This window comes from Anoplolepis gracilipes, chromosome 6 (assembly GCF_047496725.1).
Source record: "Anoplolepis gracilipes chromosome 6, ASM4749672v1, whole genome shotgun sequence".
Taxonomy (NCBI): Eukaryota; Metazoa; Arthropoda; class Insecta; order Hymenoptera; family Formicidae; genus Anoplolepis; species Anoplolepis gracilipes.
The window spans coordinates 1399083-1423629 of record NC_132975.1 but is presented as its reverse complement, the minus strand read 5'-3'; the positions used below and the strand labels follow the sequence as shown (position 1 = coordinate 1423629).

Genomic DNA, 24547 nt, shown 5'->3' with positions numbered 1-24547 from the left:
GTGCAAGGGGGGCCTTCGGCCCCCCCTCCCGCACCCACCCCGTCCATCTCGCTTCACGTAAAAAGTTGCAAATAAACTTTGCTTTGTCTTGCAACGTACATGCGAAGCGAGGTGGACGGGGTGGGTGCAGGAGGAGAGCCAAAGGCCCCCCGTGCCCCCCCCCCCCGCCGTGTGTGTGTGTGTATGTGTGTTCTGAAACTAACTAATATACATGTTTTTTTTCCTTTCTATCAACTTTTTTGAAGTTCTTATGAATGATGATGAATAAATTTATTTATGTAATTTTTCATTTAAAACTTATAAAAAAGACTTACGCCTTCGTAAAAACACTTGTACGTACTAGCTTCGCACTAGTTTTGTTGATTACAATAAAAAAAATTTAAGTTTTCTTTGGAGTAGTACTTATGCATATTTACTAAAGATTTATAGTTTTTAGATTTAGGATTTTTAATAAAAAAGATAAAATCAATGTAAATAGAATATATGATAGTAAATCTATGGCTATGCATTTTGCATCTAAATAGAGCATTGCTCCAAAGTTTTAGGCCGGGTCTACAATAGCTGTAGTACCCGGTAAAAAATTTGTTACGTATAATAATATATGATATATGACCATATAAAATTATATAGAAATATATAAAATTTTATATAAGTTATGTATAATTATATATAATAATATATGACTTATTGTATAATTATATATAATTTTATATTAATGTTGGTTAGATGTCAGTCAATGATAATACAAAATTATGCATACTATACATAACTATATATAACTTATACAGAATTTTATATATTTCTATATACTTTTATATTGTTATATATAATTATATATGAGAAATTGTTTACCGGGTAAGCCTTAAGTCGTAAGAAATGAACCAATCATATTCATTATTCTTCTCTAAAGTCAATTGTAATTGGATAATTTCTTATGACTTAAGGCTTACTACATCTATTGTAGACCCTTGTCTTTTAAACAGGAGAATGTCTGAAGATCGCTTGTGTGTATGTTGTGTATATGTGCTATGAGTGCCTATGAGTGACCTTCAACCCTCTCTATCTCGAAAACTGTTCGTTTTCGGATCACCTACAACATATTGCATTTTCAAACAATTCGACCACTTTCCCATTATATATACATATGCGTAGTCCTTTATGAATATACATTAATATATATTAATTTGTATAATTATCTAATTATTTAATTTTGCATTTTAATATAAATAGATATTTAAAAAAATTACAATTGTATGACAAAAAATACTTTTTATTAATTTTTAAACATTTATTTTTTTATAATTGTGTTACAATTTAAGATTAATGTAATTAATAGATTTAAAAATCAGCGGAAACAGATGAAAAATAACGGACAAATCAAAAGTGACTAAGTTGCATTTTCGTGTCCAATTTCTTACTATCAGAGCTTTCTAGCATGACACAGTGTAACACAGTGTCCACTAGTGAATGGGAGCTTTCCAGCAAAACACAGTGTAACACAGTGTCCACTAGTATGAGTGAGACACACTGATATGTTCTCTCTCACACTAGTGGACACTGTGTTACACTGTGTCTTGCTGGAAAGCTCCCATAGTATCTCTAGCATAAGTCTTTGTGTCTCTTTCTAAATAGATTGTTAGAGACATAGACTTAGGCTATTGCTCTCTCTAATGCTGACGTCAGCCCCTCTTACAGAACGCGCTGTCTATCTTTTAAGTTTATGGTTATTCCTTTTTGGGTGAGGGTGTATCTCGGACTGCCTCATCGCCCCTCGGCAACTTGTTTGTTAATTACTATAAAAAGGAGTTTTTTACGCCTCCGTTTTTACTTTATGATAAAAATAAAAAATAATATAATAAATATTTCAGTAAACGCATGAACGGAGAAAGGTTCCCCTTCTTCTGCGTATCCAAAAGGAATAACCTAACCCTTCTGATTTTAATTTAAAATCAGAATTTAAGGGAATTCTAAAGTCGTCTGTATTACCGACCAAATCTAACATAAACATTTGTTTAAAATAAAGATGGATTTGTTTAAAATAAAGAAATATCGTAAATGTTCAAATTACGTAAAACCTTGTATATGCATGCGATAGAGGAGTGAATCATTTATATTTTACAAAAAGTGCAAATTCGATCGAATAATGTCCACGCGATACTTTGGTAACTCATTCACTGGTAGTACTTAAACTTGAAGACTCATAATTCAAGAAGTTTTTAGAAAAAGTTATATCAATATATTTCGAAAACATTTCGATATCGACGGCAAAAGTGTGTAATCAAAAAATATTTCTATTTAAAATATTATCATTTAAAAAATTAGGGATAATAGAAAATTTGTGACCTTTAAGAGATTTCTTAAGATCAAAATTATAGCATCATCTTATAATTCTTTGCAAATGTTGTGTGTGTGTGTGTGGGAAGGGGAGGTGCATGGGTGTGCGTGGATGTGTGTGCGTGTGCGTGGGTGTGTGGACGTGTGCGTGGTTGTGCGTATGCGTGCGTGTGCGTGCGTGCGTGTGTGTGTGTGTGTGTGTGTCTTAGGCAAATGATTATTTTAGAAAAATAACTTTTGTCTGAAATATTTTTTTCTACAATCAAAAATAAAAAAGTTTTGGAGGTAGTACATTAAAATGGGTCACCCTGTATATATGTAATATATGTCGTAGACAAATGATTATTTTAGGAAAGTAGCTAAGACTAGGCAAATGCTATCTGGCTGGTCAAATGGCTTTCATTCGTTTATTTGTGTTCAAATGCTATTTTCCTACGTAAACAGCATTTGTTTGAACACGATTTAGGAAAATAGAAATAAAGATTATTTTATAAAGCAAAAATAGTGGAAAGATTCGAGTATTTCGGTTTAATAGGATTAATAAGATAATAAACTAAAATATACTGAAAACCAATCCAGAATTTGAAAGTTTATAGAAACATGTATAAAGTAGAATTAGGATAGGTAATGATACGGTCATGTAAAATAGTAAAATACGATCGAGATGGTTGTTAGGGAGTTATTATTGTGAAGAAGGAGTGGGAAAAGGAGAAGCGATTTATCGTTGGAGTTTGTTCATTATATTATGTTAATAAAGAAGTGTTTAAATCAAAGATAAGCCTTAAAGTAAGTCAGAAGTAAGATAAAAATACTCAACGGCAATTCAGACGAAAACGTATGAAAAAATTGAGTCTTTGAGAATTGCGAAAACGCCTGTAAAATTGGATCGTTGTGAGACGTGAAAATTGTTGTTGTCGTAGATTAGAGTTCTCGGCAAATCACGTATTGTGTAAAAAAAAAAATACGATTGCATACGGCAATCAGCAGAATTCTACGTGAAAAGTATTATGTATTGCGGAAAAAATTTCGATCAGTGGTCCATAGTCGAATTGAGAAAATGACTAGACACTTTTGGTTTATCGAAAACAGGAAGAAAAGCTAAGTTATTTGTGAGATTGTGTGAAGCTGATCCGAACGGAATTATGATGAACAATAACGTATTGGATGGAAGAAATATGGATGGAGAAGCAAGTGGAAAGCAATATGGCGAAGAAAACAGACAAGAAATAATAGTGAGCGGCAATGAAGACGTGCAAACAAATGAATTTTACTGGAGTAAATATTCATGAAAGAGAATTGGAACTTCTCCGGCGCGAGAAGGATTTAATAACGCGAGAATTAGAAATATTACGAATGGAAAACTAAAATTTAAGACAAAGAGCGTGAGAGAGAGAAGTGACCCTATTAGGTAAATTTTCGAGATCACCATGGCAACAGTCAGCAACAAGATCGGTAGCAACACCATTATCTCATCCTACAGTGTCACGATCCAATATTAATGCAATCTGTGAATTATTGACAGAGTTCCAAAGGAAAAATGATGTTCACTGGCAATGGAAGAAACAATTTCGATTATTATGTACTACGTATGAGTTAGATGATCGAGTCGTTAGAATTTTAATTGGTGCGCGGTTAAAGAATCAGGCACTTAAGTGGTTCCATTCGAGACCAGAACACCTTGAAGTTTCTGTTGAAAAGTTGCTTGTAGAGATGCGGAAAATGTTTGATCATCGACCAGTTAGAATAACACTTAAAAGAAATTTTGAAAAACGTATCTGGCAAGTGACTGAGTTATTTAGTGAATATTTTCACAATAGTCACATTGGCGAATCAAGTGCCGATAGATGAGGAAGAAATAATTGATTATTTAATTGAAGGCATACCCGATATACATCTTAAGAACCAAGCAAAAACTCAAAGGTTCGATTCAAAGGAAATGTTATTAAACGCATTTGAACAAGTACGACTTAAGCCTGAAATGAAAGGACGGCCATATCGAGGAAATGATTACAACAAAAAGGAATCGAGTGAAAATGTGGAGAAAAAGTCACAGCAAACGAAGAAAGTACGTTGTTATAATTGCAATGATTTCGGTCATAAAAGTCAAGATTGTCAGTAACAGAAACGTGAACGAGGTTCCTGTTTTAATTGTGGCAAAATGGATCATCGAATAAAAGATTGTCCACAGAAAACGAAGAGGGAGGTAATTAAGGAAAAATCATATGAGGTAACGAAGGGAATGATAGATGCAGAGGTGAAGCAAGTTGGAATCATCGAGGAGCAGTAACTTGGAATCGTCGAGGAGCAGCAAGTTAGAATCGTCGAGGAGCAGATTTTTAAAGACTTACTGTATAATTTTGAAGGTGATGGACTATCGTTAAAATTTTGCGAGCATTACTAGATTCGGGAAGCTCTATTAGTGTTATAAAACAGTCATTTATGCCAGCGAAATTAATAACGCCAATGGATAATGAGATAAATAAATTTGTTTAGATTAAATGAAAATCCGTTAGAAGTTAACAGGGTAGTTAATGCGATCGTAGAGTTTGAAGGTGAGAGAATTTCTGAATTGTCTTTGCGAGTAGTACCAGATACATCAATGCAACGTCAGTTATTATTGGAAGGGATGCTTGAAATATTTTAGTGTTAACTATTAGTCGCGAGAAATATAGAGGAAAAGGAAATCAAAAGAGAGAGATAGAGGAGATAGAAATAGATGCATGTGAGATCTTAAATATAAGCACAAAAATATTAAGAGATGCGGTTGATATTTTAAAAATAAGCATGAAAACTGCGCCAGAATGGTATGAACGTTTTAAAAAATTATTTAGAAATGAGTATTTGTTTCCGAAACGTCCATCTATTCCTAAAATACGTACAGAAATTAAATTAAAACTTATGCAACATATTCCATTTCATTTTACACCGGGAAGGATATCTTATTAAAAACGTACAGCGTTAGAAAAAATAATCGAAGATTTAAAATCTAAAGGAATTATTAGACCAAGTAAGTCTCAATGCGCGTCGTGAATAGTATTAGTTCCGAAAAAGACAGGTGGAATGAGAAATGTGTGTAAATTTCCGAGCTTTAAATGCGGTAACAAAACGGGAGAATTATCCTCTTCCAATTATTGAAGATGCGATAGAATCTTTGAATGGTAAAGATTTTTACCTTGTTAGATCTAAAAGATGGATTTTACCATATTGATGTAGCCGAGGAAAGTATTCAGTATACATCTTTTGTTACTCCTGGAGCAATACGAATTTACTTAAAATACCATTCAATCTTAAAACGGTATTTAGTACATTTCAAAGACATGTAAATGAAGTTTTAAATGAATTAATACGAACAGGTGATGTGATAGCCTATATGGATGACTTTTTAATAACAATACAAACGATAGAACACCATTTGGAAGTATTAAAGAAGCTTCTTCGAATTTTGGTAGAAAATCGGTTAGAATTATGGTAAAGAAATGTAAATTTTTATGTCCCGAGATAGAATTTTTAGATTACTATGTAACAGGAGAACAAATTCGTCCTAGTGAAACAAGAATAACAGCAGTAAAATAATTTTCAATACCCACAGATGTGCGTGGAATTCAACGATTCTTAGGATTAAGAGTGTATTTTCACAAAGTTAAAGATTTTTCAGTAATTGCAAAACCTTTATCAGATCTGTTACGAAAAAACGTAATATTTAAATTTGAAGACAAGCAAATGAATGCGTTTGAAACTTTAAAAAATAAGTTATTTGAATCACCGGTTCTTGCGTTGTATAACCCAGCAGATGAAACAGAACCACACTGTGACGCTAGTTCGGTTGGATTTGAAGCAACTTTATTACAAAAAGAAGAAAGATGGAAAATTTCAATATTCTATTTTTCCAATATTCTATTTTTCAAAAAAAGCGACAGAAGTCGAAAGTATCATAGTTTCGAGCTAGAGACACTGGCAATTATTTATGCGTTAACAAGATTTCGAATATATGCAGGGTCTGAAATTTAAAATTGTCACAGACTGTAAGTCTTTGGTTCAGACGTTAAATAAAAAGGATATAAATCCGCGAATAACTAGATGGGCATTAGAATTACAAAATTTTGATTATCAAACTGAACATCAAACAGATACAAAGATGTCACATGTTGATGCGTTAAAAGGAGTATATGATGTATTAGTAGTTGAAGAAAATTCGTTCAAGACTTTGCTGTTATGTCAGACATTAGACCCGAAGATTTGTGAGATTCGAGAAAAGTTAGAAAAAACAGAGGATAAATATTAGGAAATGAGAGATGGGTTAGTTTATCGAAAATGGAAAAATAAAATTCTATTTTATGTACCGCAAGGAATGGAATATGAAATTATGCATCATTATCATGATGAATTAGGACATTTTGCAACGGAAAAAACTTGTAATATAATAATGCAAAGTTATTGGTTTCCAAAATTGTATAAGAAAGTAAATCAATATATAAAGAATTGTTTTAAGTGTATTGCATACTCGCAGCCTTCAGGAAAAAAAGAAGAATACATGCATAGTATTCCCAAAGAAAGTATTCCATTCGCTGTGATTCATGTAGATCATTTTGGTCCAGTTGAAAAGGGCGGTATGTTCCTTAAAATAACGTCGGACGCTGCAATCAGCTGATTGCTACACGCGATGTGTCTCTCAGCTGAGCCGGAAAATCAATATATCAATCGGTCTGAAGTCGTCGACGACAATGTCGATGATAATCGAAGGAGCGTCGCCATCGCGGAGACGGTTATTTCTCTCTCTTTTTCTCTCACTCACTCTGTCCCTTTCTTTTACGCACACACTCAGCCATACACACATCGCGTGTAGCAATCAGCTGATTGCATCCGCCGGTCGGCGATCCGGAACAATTTTTGGTCATTAAAGTAACATTATTTTAAAGAACACTTATTCCTGACGTAATTGTAAGACATTTTCTTCTTTACCAAAATTTTATTTAAAGCATAATTTTATGCTATAAGATAAAATAGTTAGCGACTCATGCAGCGGTAATCACCTGTCGGACAGTCAGCTGCGCCCGCGCTCGCGGTGCGTCGCGCCGCTGCCTGCCTTCTATACTCGACGCGTGATTTGCTAACTATTTTTGCTTATAACTCAAAAACTAAGTTTCAAATCAAATTTTGGTAAAGGAAAAATAGTCTTAAAATTGTGTCAGGAATACGTCATTTTACGGACGGAAGGTTGTTCTGGGACACCCTGTATATGAGTTTAATTAATTCAGTAGCTAGCAAAGTATTTATTGTTGTCTAATGTTCTTAAACATAGATATTTTAAGAAATGTCAAAATTCTGTATTTTTCAAGGGCATTATTCTTTCTAATCAGTTAATTGATGAAATAAAAAATTTTAATTTAAAAAAAGCATGAAGAGAAAATGTTTACAATAAAACATATTTATCATAACTGTCATTCGATTTTTAAATTTGTTATTAATTTGTATTGTGAGATTTTTATTTTTAATATATATTATGTATTTTAAAACAAAACTATATATTAGTGTATTGTTTGTGTTGGAGATAGGATCTTAGAGTGAGTGCTACATTAGCATGGTGGGGTTAGTGGCGTCTAAACGCGTTATTTTTCGTTCGCTTCACATCTTGTCTCTGCATACTCTTCTTCTGTTTCGTGCATAGACATATATAGACCTAGCATAAGGTGCCACTTTAGATGAGGGAAACTGTAGAATAGGAGAGGAAAGGACAAAGGTTCAATAGTTACGAATCGGTTAACTTTGGATACATAATGCCATAAGAAATACGGAGCTACCCGAAGTGTAACTACTCGTCTCCTTACCGCGAATCTTATATCCCGCTGAGTAAATGCTCCGTCTATATATGTCTATGGTTTCGTGGTTCTATGTACGACACACGCACGTCACGCAAATTCCTGCTTTTAAGTATTGTTTAAGTGTTCAAACCAGTTTTTATATTAAATAGTTTAAACAACTGTGTATTTATTGCCCACTGTGCGCCTGAATACCCAACAGTTTGCATAAGAATAAAAATATCAAAGTACAGTCGGACCTCTTATCCTACGACCCTCTTATGCTACGAAACCTCTTATCCTACGACAAAAAAACCTCTCATGCTACGACCGCGGGGAATTATACCCCCACTCTCAAATTTTTGTCGTAGGATCAGAGGTTTAAGGGGAAGATTCCGGACCGAAAATATCGTAGGATAAGAGGTCCGACTGTAGTATGTTTTTAAACATACTAAATTTTTATTTTTAAATATCCACTATTTCTGCTTTACAAACTAATTTTTATTTCCATTTTACTAAATAATGTTCAGACAAATGCTGTTTGCCTAGGAAAATAGCATTTGAACACAAATAAACAAATAAAAGCCATTTGACCAGTCAGATAGCATTTACCTCCTAGTCTTAGTCACTTTCCTAAAATAATCATTTGCCTACGACATATATTACATATATACAGGGTGACCCATTTTAATGTACCACCCCCAAAACTTTTTTATTTTTGATTGTAGAAAAAAATATTTCAGACAAAAGTTGTATGGTTTCGAGGGGGCCATCAAATTGTGCCATTGGTTTGTCCTTGGATAGTCGTTTAAAGGTTATGTGAAGGTCATTTTAAATTTTTTAAATCGAACACCCTATATATTTTTGTATATTCTTGTAGCTTATCTCAAGAGCTTTTTAAAACACTATAATAAAATATTAATTTTTCGATTTTTTTTTAAAGAAACAACCATGTATTTTCTTTATGATTATTATTATGTGCTAAAAAGTATTAAAATAAGAAATCGAAAAATTAATATTTTACGAGATATTTCATATTTGATGTCAAAACATCGGAACTTTCAAGCTTCACAACTCGAAAAATACTTAATAAAAAAATATTTTATTATAGTGTTTTGGAAAGCTCTTGAGATAAATTACAAGAATATACAAAAATATATAGGGTGTTCCATTTAAGAAATTTAAAATGACCTTCACATAACCTTCAAACGACTATTCAAGGACAAACCAATGGCACAATTTTATGGCTCCTTCGAAACCATACAACTTTTGTCTGAAGTATTTTTTTCTACAATCAAAAATAAAAAAGTTTTTAGGGATGGTACATTAAAATGGGTTACTCTATATATATATATACATATACTATATATATATATATATATATATATATATATATATATATATACATATATATATGTATATATATATGTATGTGCACGCACGCACGCACGCATTCTCTCTTTCTGCGAAACATCTTAAACAAAATTTGTTTAACAATATTGCTTATAATTTAAAAAATATATACGCGGCTCCGAGTATTTACAAACATCATAGTATATTTGGCAATGAGAGCCCATGCGCAAGATGTTGATGCGTAAAGACATGCATATAGAAATTAATTCTTTTTCGCGAAAATGTTTTACTTAGTGCACAGGGCACTTGTTTAGATTTTCATTTTTGAGACTTCTAAACTCCTTTTTACCTCGCTCAGCGACTTCGCCCCGATATTTTTTCTCGTCTACATCTCTTGAGGGGGGTAAAGAGGGGTTTAGAAGTCTCAAAAATGAGAATCTAAACAAGTGCCCTGTGCACTAGGTAAAACATTTTTCGCAAAAAAGAATTAATTTCTATACGCATGTCTTTACACATCAACATCTTGCGCATAAGCTCTCATTGCCAAATATATTATGATAAATATTGTTTATAAAAATTTTTCATTTTTTTACTGCGACAGCGTAGATTGATATCGTTTCTCAACACTTTAAGCTGATTCAAGTACAAAGGATACATGAAACAAGAATTTCAGCTGATAAACGTTACTGTTTATTATTGAGATATAATTGTACTACAAAATTTTGTGTCAGCGATTTTGGACCTTCCTTTGCGACTATATACATATACTGAGTTGAAGCAAGAGCGGGAAATATTCGATTTTTTATGTATTTCTTGAACTCGACTTTTTGTTAGAAAAAGTAGGGCTAAAAAAAATCAATAACAGTATTCGAAAGAGCTAACCTTCAGCTTTTCAACGCTTTTTTGCAGTAGTGCTTACGCTGATTTTTTCATGAGTAATAACCAATCAAAGATAAATAACCATTTTTTCTTCAAACCTCGATAACTCGATCAAAAAAAATCGTACAACAATCCACAAAAATTCAAATTAAAGGGAAAAGTTTCTACTACAAGATGCCATCAACAAATCCCCCACGATTTTTCCGTGCCAAGCCTAACGCAGTAAAATTGCATGAAAAGTTTCCATTTTGACAGATCAAACTTTATCAATGTGCCATTGTGTAAAAAAAAGATAATCAAAATCCGCAAAAAAGCATTCAAAAGAAGTTTCAAGTTTTAAAATGCTTTTGATAATAATCAAATTGTGACGATTTTTCACGGAGTACACTGTTTTGAAAATTACATATTTTTAAGCATTTTTCTATACTGCATCGCTTTTTTGGCTGATAATGAGTGTATATATATATATATAAATGGAATGTTTTACGTTAAGCAGGCCCCCGCTCCTTCCAAAAATTAACGCAATGGAAAACAATGTTTTCAGGTTTCAAAACCTGAAAACATTGTTCGTATACTTTCGAATGAAACGTAATCTTTTAAAAAATTCAATATGACGGCTTCAATATGGTGTCTGAAATCCGCAAAGTCAATAATAATTTTAATAATAATAATTTTACATCTTCGATTAAAATACGAAAACTTGACAAATTGGCTTTAAAATGATTATTATGAAGTTTTCAAAGTCTATTTTGAAGTTGATTATAAAACTGGAGACAGAATTACAAAATTCAAAATAGGAAGGAGGATAAGATGGCGGAGCGAGTGCACATGTGAATTGAGAGTCCGGTGAAAGATAGTAGTTGTGAGTGGACAGAAAAGGTTTAGAGTGAAAGAGATAAAAAGAAGGACACGGGTGTGGGAGAAAGTGGAGTGGAGGTGAAGGGCAAACAGAATGAAGAAATACGAGGAAGAGAAGTCGAGAGGACGAGAAGGATGACGTGGAAGTGTCATGGATGGCAAGAGAACGACAAAGAAGTGTGGAATATGGGAAACTGAGAGAGTAAAGAAGGAAGAGGGAAGATAGCAAGGAGTTTATCTGGAGAGAAATCAGGAGAGGAGTAACGAGAAAAAAAAATAAAAAGAAAAAAGGGGAATAAATGAGATTTGAGGAGAATGAGGAAGCAGGGAGCGGGAAGGAGGGGGAAGAAGAGACGGAAACGGGTCGGTAAGGAGAGAACGAGAAGAGATGCGGTAGAGAGAGAGGAAGCAGAGTATCGACGGCAGATGGCAGATGGCGGCAGGAAACGGCGAGAGAGCGTAACGGAGAACGAAATGATATATCATATCGAGGAAGGCAGCAAGAAGGGTTATCAATCGGGATTAAGACGAGTGAGCAGACGAAAGCACGTGGCTGAGAGATTAGAGGAGAGATAGGAATAGAAAGTGAAGTAGACGGTGGAGTGCAAAGACAGAGAGAAGGAAGGAGAAGAAAATAAGTGAGAAGTGTGAAGGTGGAAGACAGAACAGAAGGAGAGGAAGAGAGTGAGTGGGTGAAGGAAATGGGTTCGAAGAGGAAGGGGCAGGGGGAGTAGACGGAGATGAGGAAGATAGGTAGCGAAATCAAGGAGATGAAAGAGGGTATGGTGGAGTTGCTGACAGTGGTGAAGGGGATATACGAGGAGTTGAAGGAACGGAAAAAGAAGGAGGGGGAGCGGGAGGATGGTAAAAAGAGGAAAGGAGAAACGGAAGAAGGGAAGAGAGAAAGGGCGACGAACGAAGGAAAGGAAGAAAGGGAGATGGAATGGCAATGGAAGAGAAGAAAAGGGGGAAGGAAGAAGGAAGAGGAGAAGAGGAATGGATCAAAGTGAAGGGGGATGAGGACAGGGAGGAAGAAGAGATGAGGGGGCAGGAAGTGAATGAAAGAGAGGAGGTCGCGGGGAGGAAGATCGGCGGAGAGTTAGAGGTGAGGAGGGAGAGCGGGGAAAAAAAGGTGGAGTGTGAGAGGAGAGAAAAGGTAAAAGAGGAAGAAAAGGAGAGAGGAGCGGCAGAATGGCAAAAGAAAGAAAGGAAGGAAGAGGAGAGAGAGCCGAGGGAGAAAGAGATAAGGAGAAGGTGGGAAGATGAGGAAATAGAACGGGAGAGGAGAGAGCGGCGAGAGCAGAAGAGAAGAGAAGAAGAGGACAGAGAGGGTGAGGCATGGTGAAGGATGGTAAAAGAGGACGAAGAGGAAAAGTGGGTGGAAGAGAAGGAAAAGGAGGAAAGAGAAAGGAAGGAAAAGCGGGAGAGTGTATGGAAGAAGATGGAGGGAAAAGCGAAAAGAGCAAGAAAGGAGAAAGAACGCAGGGATATGGAGAGAAAAGAGAGCAGAAAGAGAGGAAGAGAAAAGAAAGAAGAGAGAGAGAAATGTGATATGGAGAGGAATAGAAGGAGCAAATCAGGAGGAGAGGAGATATATGGTTGAAGGGATCATTAGGAGGGAATTAGGCAGGAAGTTGAGGATGAAATAGATAGAAGAAAGAAGAAGGGAGGACGGAACATGGATAGTTTTAACGGAAATGGAGAAGGAGAAGAGATATTAGAGAAAGAAGGAGAGATCAGAGGGAACTGGGGAGTGGGAATGGATGAGGATCTGACACTGGAGGAGAGGAAGATGAGATGGAGGAGGCAGCAAGAAGAGAGAGAGCGAGAGGCAGGAAAGTGATAACAACAAGCAGGGAACTGAGAGTGGATGGGAAGAAGTGGAGATAGTTAGAAGAGGAGAAGAGATGAAAGGCAGAAGATGGAAAGGAGAGAAAAATGAGAAGTAAGAGGAGAGAAGAAGAGGACGAGTAGGAGAGGGGTGGGAGGAGAAAAGAAGAGGATGATTGAGGGAAAAGGACGAGAAAAGGGCTAGAGGGAGGAGAGGTGAATAGCTTTGCGTGGAGGAAAGAGAGGAGGGGAGAAACTAGAAGAGAGAAGAGGAAACGAGCAGAGGGAGAGGAGAGACGGGGAAACAGAGAGAAAGATGGGGAAGAGGAGAGAGAGGAGAGAAAGGGGAGCGAGAGGAACGGAAAAGAGAGAGGTGGAGTAAGGGAGAGATAGGGGAGAGAGAGTGGGTCGTGAGGGAGGAAGAGGGAATCAGCATGTAAGGGTCGCAAAATGGCCAGGTTCGCGGAGGAGGAGAATAGGGCAAAGAGGTGAGTGGGTTTATAAGGAGGCATTATGTGTATATTTTGTAAATATTGTATAGTGATAATAGTTTGATGTTGTATTTTTGAGAGGTGATGAGGAGTTTGTGAGGGGTTTGGTGGTCCCTCTGAAAACACCCCGGCAATTCTTAGGGGAGTCCGGAATAAACCTACTACTAGTAAATTCAAAATAACAGTCATAAAGCCAATGACCTTTTTCTAACAAGGAAAGATATGGAAGTGTTTCCCTCTGATTTTAATGTGCTTTGAATACGTAGTCTAGGGCAAAATAGGAGACACGTTTTATGCGTGCCTGAACGACCATTAAGGGGGTGAAACAGCCTCTTGAAAAAATCGGTTTTTATATTTCTGAGTGAATACCGTAGAAACGATCAGAGATATAAAAAAAAGTTTCAAATAAAAGTTTTATGGTTTTTAATGTACTTTAAAACTGCATAATCAGATTTTTCTAAAATGTGATATTTTTTTTTAATTTCCTCCTCTTCATTTCTTGAAAAGTACATTAAAAATCATAAAACTGATTTTAAAAACACAACAGAAATTTAAAAGCCACATTAAATTTTTTAAAAGGCAACGTTTCATTTAAAAGTACACAAGTATGAGACCTGAACGTTTGTTCATTGCGTTAACTTGTAGAAGGAGAGATGGCCCGCTTGACGCAAAACGTCCCATATATATTTATGTTCGCGACATTATTCTTTCCGTCCAATCCCAGATTATCTCAGACAAATTTCCAAAATGTTACGTCCGCAGAACGAGATATTAAAATTAGTGCGCGTCACTACTGCTTAACTCATGACACTCGTGAAATAACGAGGTAATTTTAAAAAGAATTTTAATAAAACACAACAATACGCAGGAATTATATAATTATAACACAATATATCGCGGAGATACTAAAAAATTAACATCTGTGCCGAAATAAAAATCAGTTATTTAGAATGAATCACCTTGTATATTTATCCATATAAGATAAATATAATTTTTTTTTATAATAAGCATCTACTTGTAACTGACATTAATTGTCTTCATTAACTGACTCATTAACTTATTAAATTAGTTATATTTATCAGAATTCTCTCTCTCTCTCTCTCTCTCTCCCCCTCCCCCCATATACAGGGTGTCTCATAACTAACGAGCTAACGTTTGTGAGCGGGTAGAGCGGGTTAAATGGAATAGAAAAGTCCTGTACCATTTTGCGATTTTCAGAATAATTATTGAGAAATTAATTTCCAAAGATCGGCAAATCCGGCGCGAGTATCAGCCTGCCGCAAAAAAGATGGCGAGAAGGACGGCCCTAAGGACGATCGCTAAGCGCGCGCGGCGTAAATAGGCGCCATTGCCTCGCGGGCATAGATGAGAAGCGTTGATAAAAACAATAGATTAGCGATTTTTATTTAGCGACCAGCCTAGCGGTGGACCGTCCTTCTCGCCATCTTTTTTGCGGCGGGCTGATACTTAGGCCGGATTTGCCGATCTTTGTAAATTAATTTCTCAATAATTATTCTGAAAATCATAAAATGGTACAGGACTTTTCTATTCCATTTAACCCGCTCTATCCGCTCACGAGCGTTGGCTCGTTAGTTATGAGACACCCTGTATATATATACAATATATATGAGAGAGAGAGTTATTTTAGTGTATACAGGGTGTCCCATAATTCGCGAACCACCCGTTACGTGCAGGTAAAGTAGGTTAAATTGAGTAAAAAAATTATCTACCATTTTGCAATTTTCGCAATAGTTAATGAGATATTAATTATAAGAGATCAGCCAATCCGCGCTCGGCAGGAGCGCGCGGCACAAAGAAGCCTCCCATTGTTACTTGATACTAAGCGCGCCGACGAAGCGGTAGGAAGAACGCTCTTCATTGACAATCTGAAGAGTCACACACACATATAGGTGCGCCTGGTATCAAGTAACAGTGGGAGGCTTCTTCGTGCCGCGCGCTCCTGCCGGGCGCCGATTGGCTGATCTCTTATAATTAATATCTCATTAACTATTGCGAAAATTGCAAAATGGTACATAACTTTTTTACTCAGTTTAACCTACTCTACCTGCACCTGACGGGTGGTTCGCGAATTATGGGACACCCTATATATATATATACTAAAACAAAATAAATTCTTATTTTCAACATTTTCTCTCACACACACAATTTCTACAATATTTTAATATACAAATTGTATCGTCATTAACGACTACAAATTGCATCATTTTTTAATGAAAAGTGAGTAAAAAATCTGGAAATATTTTTTCTCCGATGCCTAACAAGAAAATTATTAAAAAAAGATCATTTAATGAACTATATCTAATTTATTTTTTAGGCAGGCATATGTTTGTAAACCGCACGCCAGATTAAATGTAGTTACGCATAATGCAATGTCTACTCGACGGACAGCTCATGAACATATACCTATCTACAAAACGGCGCTGATTGAATGATCTTTATTTTATAATTTCTGTTCGTATCGCAAAAATATAGTTTAGGACTTTTAGGCTCATTTTTTATTCAGAAATAACGATATACAATTCATGGAAGCAATTATGATATACTCTTATAGTATATAAAAATAAATATCAAACAAAAATATCGTTTTGATTACACTTACACTTTTCATCTATGCATTTGAAAATATAGTGAAGATGTAAAAGAAGATGTAAAAAAGAGTGTTAAGAGGATGTCGGAGTATTCTTTTTTACTCACTGCAACAATTCTTTGTTTAATGCAAATATAAAGTTTTGCAGTTTATACACGCAAAATAAAATAAGTCCGAACTAAAAATCCTGTAAAAGAATATTAGTAATCTTGTAGAAATGAGTTTAGAAACCTAGTAAAAAATATTTCGGTACATAACATTTGTTGTACCAATATTTTTTTTTTACTATTTTTATTCTAAGCTCATTTCTACAAGTTTACTAATATTCATGTAATTTTTAGTCCAAACTTATCTTATTTCGTATGTATAAACTGCAATATTATTAATTAAATACAGTTAACCTGATGTGAGAAGCCTAAAAAACTATAATTTTTTAATTTTTTATTTTTAACCCATTCGCTACTACGAACGACTACAATCGCTCGCCACAAACTGCCTTTATGTTTACAAATATTTATTTCAATATTTAACTACAAATAATTATGAAATTATAAATATCTTGTTCTAAAGAAAAATTCTTTCTCTTCTAAAAAGTATTGTTAAAGCCATTCTTTTAGGTGTAAGAAATAAACTTGAAATGCCGGAGATTGTTTACAGACTGATCGCGCGCAATGTGTACACTTTTGGCACGGTGTCTCTTTCAGCGGTGACGTCCTGGCACGAAGAACCGTCGTAGCGAAAGGATTAACATAAAATCACAACGTTCCAAGTTTGTTCCGGTGTGTTTTAATCTTGGAAAAACATTTATTATTCATTCAACCAATAAAAATATTTTGATACATAAACAAATAATCCTTTGATCGGTAAAAAAAAACACTGGCATCCGTTTAAAGGGATTCTTAAGTTGTCTGTATTACCGACCAAAATCTAATTTCCCAAAATCCCACCTAATCTAACGTAACGTACTATATTTGCTTAAGGGGATGTCGAAGTCGTCTTACGTTATCGATCGAAATCTGACCTAATATGACAATATCTTTGCTTAATCTAAAATGTTTGCAATTTATACTTATAATTTATACTGCAATTTATAATTAAAATTTATAATTATAAAACAGATACGTAGAAACTGGATGAAGGAATATTTGTGAAGTTTTAAAAGTGAGCTTAAAAGCCTAGTAAAAAAACATGGTAATTATTTACTATAGGGGAGACAGCTTCGATGATCTTGAGCTTGACATATGTTGTCAAGGTCACTGTCCTAAGTAATGCTCGTTGTTTATTAAAAAGTTATAAACAAAAAAAGTTTTACGAATAGGACATAATTTTCCCACATCATGTATATTTAATGAAGCGTACTTTTAATGAATGTATTTATTTAAATGTGATACAATAAATGCGTGAGCGGGGGAGGAGCTCTGCCCCTTTCCCTGCACCCTCACCCCACAAAAAAACCCACTCAATCTGTACTATGAAACAAAATCTCTTTCATACCTCAGACACAGGATGAGTTGGGTTAGTTTTTTATGGGGTGGGTTCCAAAGGGAGGGGCTCCGTCCCTCCCCGGCCCACGTATTTAATGTATCACATTTAAATAATTAGATCCATTAAATGTACACTTTATTATTATCTGTAAGATGTAAAAATTCATGTAGTAGTATCTTCTGTCTATTTTCTAACTTTCAACTTTCATGTTTCAGTTTTTCATGTATTGTAATTATTACGCATGAGTATACATGTAAGCCACATATTCTCTGCTGTAATATAAAATACAAACTTTCTCATAAATCTTAACTTATAACAAAGAATATGTTTTTTATTAATTGAAAACTAACTGTCCTATTTATGAAACTTTTTGTTTATAACTTTTTAATAAACAACGAGCAACAACTAAAACCTTTTCAAGGTTACTCAAAGCATAGTATAACTAGTAGGGGCTTTTTCGGGATTTGCGTCGATCCGTTCTGCGCATCCGCCATGTTTTTGGAAGGAACCAATCAGACAATTGTTGTATATGTGGTAGTGTGAAATCTGTGAGAGTGCATCACAGAGGTAACACTATAATATATTTGTGAATATAAAACTATAAATTATTTTTATTTCTTTTATTTTTTACATAATTTTGTAACTTTTTCTTAATTTTTTAAAATTTATAAAATTTTTATACATTCCTTTCACGGCATAAATGTAACGCAGATTCCTTGAACGATTGATATGCCACTGAATATTAGTCCAAAAACATGGCGAAATACCACGTGATCAAAGACAAAAAGATTAAAGTGCCGACAAAGAGTGCCCCTACTAATTATACTATGCTCAAGGTGATGACAACATATATCAAGGTCAAGCAATGTTACCAGATTGGGGGTTTTTTCCCAAAAGTGGGGAATTTTCATGCCAGTGGGGGAAATTTTGGGGAACGAAAATTTGTGGGGAAAAATGTGGGAAACTTTTCGGACATGGGGTTTTTTTGGAGGAATTCATGATATGCTTTTTTTAGTGTTTTCAAATGCAAGTTTGATCGATCCGAGATCGACCAATGATGTGATTGACCAACCACTGCCATTTATTATTTAGAGAAATAGCTGTGATTGGTCAATGACGTCATTAATCGTTCTCGGATTGATCAAACCTATTTTTATTTAAAAAATAAGATCTTAAAACAATAAGATCTTGGCCCTGTCGTCTGGCCGATTTATAGCACTTTACAAATAGAATGTTACATAATATCTGTTTGAAAACGTTTGATTGGATATAAGTGTCTGATTACCCTAAACACCCGGTAAAAAATTTGTTACGTATAATCATATATGATATATGACCATATAAAATTATATAGAAATATATAAAATTTTGTATAAGTTATGTATAATCATATATAATAATATATGATTTATTATATAATTATATATAATTTTATATTAATGTTGGCTAGATGTCAATCAACGATAATACAAAATTATGCATACTATACATAACTATACATAACTTATGCAGTATTTTATATATTTTTATATACTTTTATATTGTTATATATAATTATATGAGAAATTTTTTACCGGGCACCAATGCTGGATCTCATAAAACGCATTATCTATAGTTACGTATATAGATAAATGCGCGCATTTATAATATATATATTATGATCTATAATATTATATTTATTTATAATATTATATATATTGTGATATGATATGAATGTCATATTTTGGGGAAAATTTTGCAAAATATGATGAATTTGGGGAAAATTCATGAACAAGATGGGGAAATTCAGTTTTAGCCATCTGGCAACACTGAGGTCCAGGTCATCGGAGCTGCTTTCCCTATAGTAAATAATTACCAAAAACATTTTGGTATACAATCGATTGCAATCTTAGATTTTGATCAGAAATGTAGAATGACTCTGGTATCCTCTTGAGAGGATCCTGAGGATCCTAAAAACTGTCCTAACCTAACGTAACATATATTAGTTTAATATAAGTTTTGCAGTTTACATACGAAATAAGATTGGTTTCCACTAGGAAATACATGAAGAAATATTTATAATTTTTTAGAAATGAGCATAGAAACCTAATAAACAACATTTCAATCTAATAGGCTTCTTTAATTTATTCATCGGTCTAATAAGCCGAAATGTTTTTTACTAAGTTCTTATTAACAAATTTAAGCTCATTTCTACAAGTTCACTAATATTTATGCAATATATTTTTATCCAATTCCTAGTGACAACCTATCTTATTTTGTATATGTAAACTCCAGAACTTTTATATTAAGTAAATATATTGTTATGTTAGACTAGATTTTGGTCAATAATACAAACGACTTTAAGTTCCCCTTAAATTACTTTATAAGAAAGTTAAAAATGTTAAGAAAAAAATTAAGAAATTCTAAAAATAATTTTTCTATATCGTAAACTATTTTAAAAATTTTTAAATATGCATGTCAAAATAATATTTAAAAAAAACTAATTAATCTAAAACCGAAAAGTCAATTTTTCGAGTGTTAAAATTTAATACTAATTAAAAAAGTTACTTTTAATTAACAATACGAATTATAATCAAGATTATAAATGTGTGACAAAACTATATTCTAATTAATTTAAGATATGCAATACTTCAGTGAAAATATAAAAATTTAATTATAGAGTTATTGACTAAAAATAAAAAATAAGTTAGTTTTAAATTTCCATTGATTTCATTAAAAAAAAAAAAAAAAAACAAAAACATTAATTTTGTAAAATAGTTAATTCTTACTATTGTTTGTTATTATTCTACATATTTCTTAGTATATTATTATATTATTCTTACTATTAATTTTTACTCTTTTAAATTTTCAAAATGCATGTGTTCTATATATAATCTTAAATTGTCCATACAGGGTGGGCCAAATAACATGTGACAAGCTATTTTCTCCGAAACTATTGAAGATATGGACTTGAATTTTTTTACATTAAATGGTACATGGGGTTGATTACTTGGCGCGTAGGAAAATTTTTTGGGGGGACTTTTAAGGAGACAAAAAAAGGTACTCCTTATTTTTTTAATTGAATACATTTTTTTTAATATTCGAATAGCTTTCATCAAATTAACAACATTTACTTAAAACATTTTTTTATTTTTGTACTGTTAAGGAGTTATAAAAGATTTCAATTTGATTTTTACAGAATACATTTATTGATGTACTCTAAGTTTCAACCTTGTTTACAAATATGTTCGGCATTAAGAAGGTATAATTTCTTACAAAATATTAACAAATTTGCGCTTAATGTAGAGTAACTAGAGAAATAAATGTACAATGTAAATTATCAGTATTTACACGGAGTCACTTTATTAAATGTTCAAAATGATGTCCACGAGCTTCTAAACACATGTTAATGCGTTTGCGGAGATTGTTTCGGACATCAAAGGAGGGCCGGTAAAAAGTAACGATTTTTGCTCATCAACCAGCGCCTAAAATTTATATAAATTATCGTTGCTAGTGCCCCGTAGAATGCAAAAATATTTTTTTAAAGCCTAAAAACCGATGGGAACTTGACGAGATTTAAAAACAAAGTACGATGTTACACTGTAACAGATGTTCGAATATCTTATGCGGTAACCTCGGAATAGGTGATTTAATTGTCTTTGCGGTGTTATTACTCGACTGATCTTCCAAGCATGATATAAATATTCACGACAAACTGTCATTCAAAATAACTGATCCAATATGGCGACTTTTTTCTAACAGTCATGCGTAGCCATTCGTGAGAGACGACGTGTTAACGATAATATAAATCACTTTGAGTAACGAAAGAGAGTGGAATTCATTCTATAAGTCTATATAATATTGATAATTATTTCAACATAATTTTACCGCCATATTCAATTTAACATTTCGAACTTCGAATTGATGATGCCGAATGTATTTTATCAGACACTCCGAAAACAACTCTTAAGTAACAGTTTTCACGCAACAGCGATGACTTTTCCAAACATACATGCTGCCATATTGGATCAGCCATTTTAAATGACAGTTTATTATGGATATTTATACCACGCTTGGAATGACTAATCGACTAATAACACCACAAAGACAATTAAATCACCTATTCCGAAGATACCGCATAAGATATTCGAACATCTGTTACAGTATAACATCGTACTTTGTTTTTGAATCTCCCCAAGTTCCGATCGGTTTTTAGGCTTTAAAAAAATATTTTTGCATTCTACAGGGCACTACCAACGATAATTTATATGAATTTTAGGCGCCGGTTAATGGGCAAAAATCGTAACTTTTTACCGGCCCTCCTTTCACGTCTAATCTGCAACAGATATTCCCATATTCCATTGTAATACTGACAATTGATTGTAAAAAATTATCTTCTCAATGCTCAATTCGAACATGTTTGTAAACAAGATTGAAATAACTTAGAGTACATCAATAAATGTATCCTGTAAATCAAATTGAAATCTTTCATAACTCCTTCACAGTACAAAAATAAAAAAAAATGTTTCAAGTAAATGTTGTTAATTTGATGAAAGCTACCCGAATATTTAAAAAAACGTATCCCATTCAATAAAAAAAAATAAGAGGTACCTTCTTTTTGTCCCCCTAAAAGTCCCCCCAAAAAAATTTTTCTATGCATCAAGTAATCAGCCCCCATGTGCCATTTAATGTAAAACAAAAATTCAAGTCCATATCTCCAATAGTTAGGAAAAAATAGCTTGTCACAGGTTATTTGGCCCACTCTGCATATTGGGAGTAAAGTATCTTAAAGCTGTTTATCAAAATAAATAAAAAATGATATATTTATCAAAATATACAAACCTACGCAGCCTATAAAATATAAAGCAAGATTGGGTTTTCCTCCAATTACTCCAATGGATTGTGTAATCTTGAATGATGTCTGAAAAAATGTTTCTATATAAATCTATAATCTACATTTTAAACTAAATATATAATTAATAATATATTATAATAAAACATTTTTATGCATCTAATTGTATATTAACATTAACAATTAAATTAAATGTTCAATGTATAACAATTTTTAATAAAAATAAATATTAAAAAAATATTTAATGTAAAAATAATTTAAAAATAAATATTTTTATAAATATAAAAATTTTTATATACCTTAAGTCCATTAATGTATATAGGATTAATCTCACTGAGTCCGAGGCGTAACGGGATTAATAATAACAAAGGTTTCCATTGGCTAGGTGCCTTTAGAGGCATTTCTCCATCTACTTCCACCGTCATACCACCTTCTATTCTACACTGTCTCACTATAAATACATACATGACGACACCCATACATAAAATATACCATTAAACATGACAAAAATTATTTATTGTTAGACATTGATCAATTAACAATCTATATATATAGAGTGAGACGTTTATATTGAGACGCCTAAATATATAAAAATTAAAGCAAAATTAAATGTTTCAGACAAGAGTTGTTCGTCTCGAAGGGAATTATAAGATGGTACCATTGGTTTGACTTTGGGTGGAGACGCTTCTGAGATTTCAAGGTCAACTTTGTTTTTTTTAATGGAACCATCTTAATTATTTTACATAAATCGATTCCTCGCAATATTCTAAGTAAAAAGTTATAAGGGTATGATGGCCAAAATTTTAAAAGCTTACGAGATAATTTATGTTTTATTTTATTATAGTTTTCTTCGATAAAATTTTACATGAACTATGAAATATTTCATAAAATACTACATTATGTAGTAAATATTTATTTTCCAATTATGTTACTTTAATACTTTTATGGATAGAAAACGAGAAGCATTAATTTGTGTAAAGAAAGCAGTTGTTACGTCCGGTAGACTTCACGATTCTTTCTTTTCGAGAGGAATGTATAAACAATCAAAGATAATGATTCTAAGAACTCTACGGGAAATATCAAACCGTGAGAGCTGTCACTTTAGTCGCACTCCACGAATATTACGTTACGTGGATAATAAAAATTTTAACAAACCTCCGTAAGGCGAGACCAACTATAAATAAGATAACCCAAGAAGTCTTAGAAATCAAATAAAGAATAAACATTCGAACGGCTCTCTAAATTTCAAAAGAATTTTAAATAAAACAGAGTCGCCATAACTCGAGACAGTTGTTTAGAACTGCAATCATAAATTTGAAACGGCGACGAAAACTTAAGAAGCATTTGATAAGAGAGCTCGCCTGACGGACCACCTAAAGTGACAGCTGTTTATTATAAATTTCTAAATAGCGATAAGCGACTCTGACGGTACCAAACTCCTCATTGGCCAAATGGAAAAATCTCTTGAACCAATAGAGAAGAAATTTTTGAGACTCGAAGTCGAAGGAAACACCCCCTAAGCATAAGGGGGCGTTAATTAAAATTCTAATTCGTCCAATTGTCCAATGGAGAGGAGGTACGAATTCTAGTATATAATGCGGAAGCAATGCGCCGCGACATCAGTTTTTTCGGTATCAGAATTAGCATCAGTATAACTCGTACGGTACGAACTATTTTCTTTCACCTCGGCTTCGAGACGCGGAATCGATCCTCGATCCCAACGTTTAACCCTTCGGGTGTTAACAAGTTCGAATGTTAATACTTCCGATTCCGCGACGTGTGGTTCACCTAATATTTAACACAGACTCTCTGTGTAGTGCGGATTAAAAATTTAAACGATAAAAGACGTCAAACATTGGGGCACCTGTGAAATTCAACCCGACGCCGCTAAACCCACTGCCGAGGTCCTTTTAAAACCAACAGCGTACGCAATAAGTAGTGAGTACCAACCAAATAACCTATTCTGTTAATTTCACCTCCCCCATTTAAAATTCGGTTATAGTAATTATAGTGAGACAGTTCTTTATTTTTGTTGTTCTTCATTTTATTATTACTGTTTGATCAAATACTCCTCATTTTACCT

The 24547-nt window shown here is 33.5% G+C and overlaps 1 protein-coding gene across 15 annotated transcripts in view; it reads right to left on the bottom strand.

Annotated features, from left to right (window-relative positions):
- Atg4a (Autophagy-related 4a) overlaps positions 1-24547 on the bottom strand; it is a 278503-nt gene that overhangs the window by 206656 nt on the left and 47300 nt on the right. For 14 of the 15 annotated variants that reach the window (XM_072894316.1, XM_072894313.1, XM_072894302.1 and 11 more), the window contains 2 exons: positions 22764-22915; positions 22455-22533 (listed from right to left, as the gene is read on the bottom strand). The exons of the other annotated variant lie outside the window; for it this stretch is intronic. In XM_072894316.1, coding sequence (XP_072750417.1) covers positions 22455-22533; positions 22764-22915 — 231 coding nt within the window. The remainder of the gene's footprint in view (positions 1-22454; positions 22534-22763; positions 22916-24547) is intronic. 15 annotated transcript variants of the gene reach the window in all.